Source organism: Halichondria panicea, chromosome 6, assembly GCF_963675165.1.
Source record: "Halichondria panicea chromosome 6, odHalPani1.1, whole genome shotgun sequence".
In the NCBI taxonomy this organism is placed as follows: domain Eukaryota; kingdom Metazoa; phylum Porifera; class Demospongiae; order Suberitida; family Halichondriidae; genus Halichondria; species Halichondria panicea.
This window is the reverse complement of record NC_087382.1, coordinates 105,180-111,153: the sequence shown is the minus strand read 5'-3', so window position 1 is coordinate 111,153 and position 5,974 is coordinate 105,180. Positions and strand designations below refer to the sequence as shown.

Here is a 5,974-nt window from a genome sequence, read left to right as displayed (position 1 = left end):
ATCACTCTGAATATGGCATGTTGGATTCTCAGGTATAAACAGGTGCTGGAATATCAACACGGTTCCACTTTTGAGCTTCGGCCTGTGAGCCCCAGCTCATCTTAGCGTTAATGAAGACGTATCCAGAAGAGCAAGCTTGTCCAGCCTCCAGAACAATCTCTGGAATGTAGGGTTGCGATAGATCAGTGATAATCAAGCCGCACTCCATCTTGAATTTTTGCCCAGCAGCATGGCAACCTCGCGTTCCGAGGATAAGACCATTACCGCAGTTTGGGAGGCCATCTCGTACTGTAAGATACAAATCCTGTGAAGCAGCATGCCTGATGTAATGGTACCCGCATCCAGCATCTTCTAATGCCCAATGTTGGGTTTGATCGCCGAAGCAACGGTCTTTTGGACGAAGAACAATGCGGACACCGGCAACAACGTGTGACTCAACGTCAAGGAATTGATTAACTAGGGAATTGAGGAAAAGCTCGTTGGCCATAATCGAAGGAGAACTTGAAATGATACTTGAGCTTGCAGTGTTGCTTGATTGAAGCTGCGAATAAATTTATGCTCTGAGAGCTTGCTTTTATAAAAAAGTTGACCCATGCAATAATCGGCCTCTCTTTTTGGCCTGTGAGTACTATACAGTTCTCATAATTGTTGTGTTTATTGAGAACCAGACTCACCTGGAATGATGCCTGACTGGATGCCAATTAAGACAAGTGATGATTGGAATAGGAATGCTCATGCATAGGTGTTCTGTTTGTAAGCAATGGTCATAGTTCTCTCAGATGTTTACCGCTATATACTGATATCCTTTGCAGTGTCCGTGCATTGGTGGGAATTATTTAACCTCCAAGTCGGTCACTCCTTCTGCATGGCACTTTAATTTTGTTCCCGGCCCAAATTTAATGCTATTTCTCAATGTCAAAGAAAAATCTGCCTAGGGCCTAAATTGACTGCCATGCACACACAAGATGATTTTGGTATCCCTATACATGCAGGATCACGAGTATATACCACTGTACACATGAAATGGTAATGGTTTCAGCACCTACACAATGTAGGTGGTGAGTCCCAGTCGCATTTCCTGTCATTGATTTACTATATCAATCCTTACAAACATATTATAGTGTAGCGCCGAGCAAATGTACATTTGAAATACAAACATGTTATTCGGCAAATGCATGGTGAACGGCCTTGTAACATTTAACACATCAATTCTACGTACATTGCTATAATTATCGTATATCTACTATAGCTATTGATAGTTTACTGCTAGCCTAAGCAACTTGCTAATCGCTGAATCTGTAGCCTTTCTATTTTGTAACCATACTGGCTGATACTTAATTTGTGTCCCTAAAGAAAACTGATAGTCCTATAGCTGAAGTGAATGTCACTGGATACAAGACTTATAGTGATGGTCGGAAATATGAAACTATAAGTTTTCCATTTGTAAACAACGATTAATAGTTAGTAATCCAATAAGTACTGTATATTCTGAGAGATATTTACTACTGAAAACATTCTACGGTATCCTATACAGAATATCTGCACATCAGTGGGAATCTTCAAAACTCAAAGTTGGTAATTGATCCCTTTTTAAGAAGTGGTTTCCGCACTTATAGTTTCCATTCCCTGCCAATTATTGATCACATAAACAGCTAGGTTACATAATGTGATGATTAATACAGCATAAATTACATGGATATGAAATACTTTCGTGAACGGACGTTTGGGATGGGATGATCAGATGATCATTGCCTCAGATATAACGGTATAATGTGATGATTAATAGCAATGAACAATGGTTCTTCAAGGTTCATTTCAATGTTTCAACATGGTTCATTTCTGTTTGTATAAGCATGGTAATAATCACTACTAGACTGTTTACTATTTGCTAGACAACTAAAATCGATCACTATGCGTACATTCTCACAATTTTACAGCATTAAATTGTCATTCTTCTTTTCTATAATTATACTACAAAATTTATCTTTTAGCCCACCAACTTTTACGTTTTGGAGGTGCCCCAACTATTGCACCAATGTCTCCGAGAACTTTGCTGTTAGACAAAATCTTGACATGATTTACTTTGTTGAAGGCCTTGTACCGGAACGAATATTTGGAAGGCATACTTGACCACCTGTGACATACCCTAGAGCTAATAGTGTTTACTGATCCGTCTCCGTCTCCGTTCTTAACAACTGGTCGCAAGCCAATAGCATTACTAGGTGTCAGATCTTTTGAATAGGTGAATTTTTCCGGGGTAGGTACACCAACTCCATAGAAGCAGTACGTTGGTACATTGGGAGCGGGGTAGTCCGATACTAAACCTTGCACGCCTTGAAAAGCCCGATAAACATTTGGAGCATTGAGGTCCCGAAACAGCTGTTCATAATTGTTAGCTGAGTATGTTTTGGACGGTGTTGATATAAAAGCAACATTGCCAAACACTGAGGGCTTCGGAAACAACCAAGGAAGACTCTCGAATGTACGACTAATCGGAACAATAAAGTCGCTGATCAAATCGTACGCAAATAACATTAAGTCAGGAATACCATGGTAACCAGATACGACACTTTGAACAGTCGCTGCACCACCAGACCAAGCAGCTGACAACGTAACGTACGCATGGATGTACTTGTCTTTCCATGCTTGGTTAATCCCACTGAAGCCAGTCAGAAAGTGCAGGGAAACGAGACCCCCCATACTGTGTACGACCAGGGTCACCTTGGTATTGCCGTTAGTTTTGTACATGTCTTCAATCATCGTCTTGAGACGATGGAAGTATCCTCTCTTCTCAAGTTCATCTGTGAGGATATTGAATAACGAGGTTACCTCAAACACATAATAATAGTATAGCTATAGGAGATTTCTTATAAGCTTTACACAAAATTACCCTCTCCTGCTTTTATTTTGTTTGGATTTCTCACCTGCAGCCAATCTCCAGTCATAAGGAGCCCCTCGAATAGTGTTTCCTCTTTTGTAGCCTCGATCGACAAAGTATTTCACCGTGTCGTGAAAATACGGGAGTGTATTTATCCATCCAGGGTTGAGATATTCCACACTCGATGTCCCGCCAAATCCAGGAACATGGATCTTCACTTTAGTATTGTTGTGGTAGGAGTTAGTGTTTGCGTCGTATCTCAATCTGTTAAATGGACATGCTAACACTTTTATATATACAGTGATGTTACTGACTAATAACTACAAGCAAATTTCTGTTACGTAAAGTGTTAGCTATAATACTATAAGCTGCATTGCCATTACCGGTACTTACGGCAGCTCTCTCTTTGCACAGATATTGTAGAGGGTGACTCGTAATGGAGATATCCATAGCTCTTTGTATTTGCGACCAGTGGAACACAATGTACTCGAGGTCTGATCCTTAACTTGGAGTTGGGAACCCATCACACCCGGAACTAAACATCATGCACATTGTAAGGAAATTAGGTTCTCTCAAGTAGAAAGACACATGCAATCAATAGATGTTTACATTCTAAATATGGATAAGTATGTTACACTCAAATACATGTAATTATTAAGCTTCTTAGACATGTGAACCAATTCACTTACTGAGGACAATGGGTGATGGGGTAGCCTCACATTGCTCGAGTAGTATCACCACAGCAACACACACCACCAGCGTTAGCAGCTGCATTATTGCTTTAACTATCCGATTGTACAGCCAGAAACTGAAAAACTTATGAAACTGATACTGTTTATGCACAGACTATTATAACAGACGGGTCTGTACTGAACTGTGAAAAATAACTGCATACCACAGGCAAGTAGAGTATAAATAGTTTTCAAGAACCTATTGCTAATTATAGATCTATAGCATTCAGTATAGTTTTGCATACTTTGTACAATTAAGATGCATATGCTAGTGTAAAAGTTTCAGCTCAGGAAGTTTATTTACTTTTACGACACACTGTCTGTCATTGAAGCACAAGCTGGTTGACATGCTTCAGGAAGCTTAGGAAGCTATTACCAACTAAACGAGAATGTTGTTTTTCTTGGTGTAATGTATACGGTGCATATATACACAATTGCTGTGAACATAAACATAACTATAGCACACGTGTATAATTACCTTCAAACGGATGAGCCATGTTACCTCCTAGTTATACCGAGGACTGCTCTTCCATGATACTTGCGATAAGTAAATGCTGACCAAACCTACACATGCATGCATGGCAGTGTATACCAATGGAACAGAATCACTTTCTTAATTGGTTGACAAAGTGTGCTACCATCCAAAATGTGGGAGTGGGTCAGTCATAGGCCTTGTACCTTAGTTTATGATTCAGGAGTTATAGTAAGTGCCAATAATAATTATTGGTAGTGACCTGATTGTGTATAATTATACCAATAAATGCAAACAGTTGTAAATTCCTATCACAAAACATTAGCTATACTGAATACTGCGTGCATGATTGTGTCCTATAATTATAGCCAAGTGCAGTGATTATTGGAGATATTGAAACATAATTATAGATAGGCCCTGGGAAATTATGCTCGGAATAATTTTAGCATAGTAGGTGTCTCAAGAATAATAGGCATCAATGTCCATTTTTGGTAAAGATCATTACATTAAGTTTTGCATAAGGATGTTCTCATGATAAAAAGGCTAGGTGTCTCATGAATCAGCCGCCCTTCTTTTAGGAAGACGTAATTTTGAGTGTCGGAATATTTCAAGTCAGCGAGAAAATACAGAATCATGATACATTAATTATATCTTGATCAGTTGCATGTGTGTTTGTTATAACTTTGTTATTGGCAGATTTTTTATATAGGCACATTTTTCAAGAATTAGAATAATGGGTGGGAAAAAAGCATAATTTATCAGGGCCTAATTATAGATATGTGAATGTTAGCCTCATTGCCATGATGTAAATAGCCTCTGTCATTTCCGCATTCTTTTGTAAAAAAAAAACAAACATATGCAGGATAGTTGATCCTACACTCCTTTGATGTCTGACCACAATGAGCTGTTATGCTGTCCATCGCTGACCATTTAATGCACACTTCTGAGCTTTTGTTTTTAACTGTACATACTCATCTCGTTCTATAGTGTAGCTGATTATTATTATTATTCATGCCTTAGGTGTTTTTTGTACATGTAGTCGATTCTTGTTACCGTGGGCATCCCGACACCATAGTAGGAACAGGTTGAAACGTTGGGAGCGGGATAGTTCTGGAGTAATTGTTGCACTCTTAGTAGTTAAAGTAGACATTTGGCAAATAACTCTATAATTATAATCATTAGCCGTGTAATTTAAAGTAGACATTTGGCAAATAACTCTATAATTATAATCATTAGCCGTGTAATTTAAAGTAGACATTTGGCAAATAACTCTATAATTATAATCATTAGCCGTGTAATTTAAAGTAGACATTTGCCAAATAACTCTATAATTATAATCATTAGCCGTGTAATTTAAAGTACACATTTGCCAAATAACTCTATAATTATAATCATTAGCTGTGTAATTTTTGTTGGGGTTGATACAAGAACCTTGCTTTGAACACAGAAGGTACACTTTCCATGCAGCGACCGAGCAAGGCGACAATTGAAACTAAGATCGGAGCTGGGATAACCTGAAGCTGGTACAGCAGCCACTGCCGATCTCCGGCCCAGACAGCCCCCAGTGTGATGTATGCATGGATGTACTTGTCCTTTCTGGCTTGGTCGATACCATATATTATAGGCAGTTAAAAAATAGAGTGAACGCCCCCCCCTATACTGTGTCACCGTTTGAATGAATTAGCACACTATAAGAATAGCATGATTGTGTCAATTCTGCATGCATGCACAATGAGAAAAGCTGTTTGCAAATAGAAGCCCAATCCATGCAAACTGAACTGTGTGTGTACCATATGCATTCACACGGTTTTATTATCTCTGTTGGGGTAGATCGTTTCCTATTTGATAGACTACTCAAATCACACAGCCCTTGTGGGGACCAATCTATTATCA

General features: G+C 38.9%; 1 protein-coding gene across 1 annotated transcript; it reads right to left on the bottom strand.

Moving 5' to 3' along the window:
- Positions 1-1,793: 1,793 nt before the first annotated feature.
- Positions 1,794-3,766, bottom strand: LOC135337583 (phospholipase A2 group XV-like). The gene is made up of 4 exons (XM_064533519.1): positions 3,568-3,766; positions 3,272-3,413; positions 2,925-3,142; positions 1,794-2,801 (listed from the first exon to the last, which is right to left on the bottom strand). Exons 1-4 carry the CDS (start codon positions 3,650-3,652, stop codon positions 1,981-1,983), a joined length of 1,266 nt encoding a protein of 421 aa, XP_064389589.1. The 5' UTR covers positions 3,653-3,766; the 3' UTR covers positions 1,794-1,980.
- Positions 3,767-5,974: the final 2,208 nt, after the last annotated feature.

Bases quoted from the DNA above. Each gene is read 5' to 3' on its own strand.
- LOC135337583 (XM_064533519.1), bottom strand. From the start codon at position 3,652: ATGCAGCTGCTAACGCTGGTGGTGTGTGTTGCTGTGGTGATACTACTC. The intron at 3,414-3,567 runs GTAAGTGAATTG...CATGATGTTTAG, and splicing joins CCCATCACCCATTGTCCTCA to TTCCGGGTGTGATGGGTTCC. The intron at 3,143-3,271 runs GTAAGTACCGGT...TCCATTTAACAG, and splicing joins TGTGCAAAGAGAGAGCTGCC to ATTGAGATACGACGCAAACA.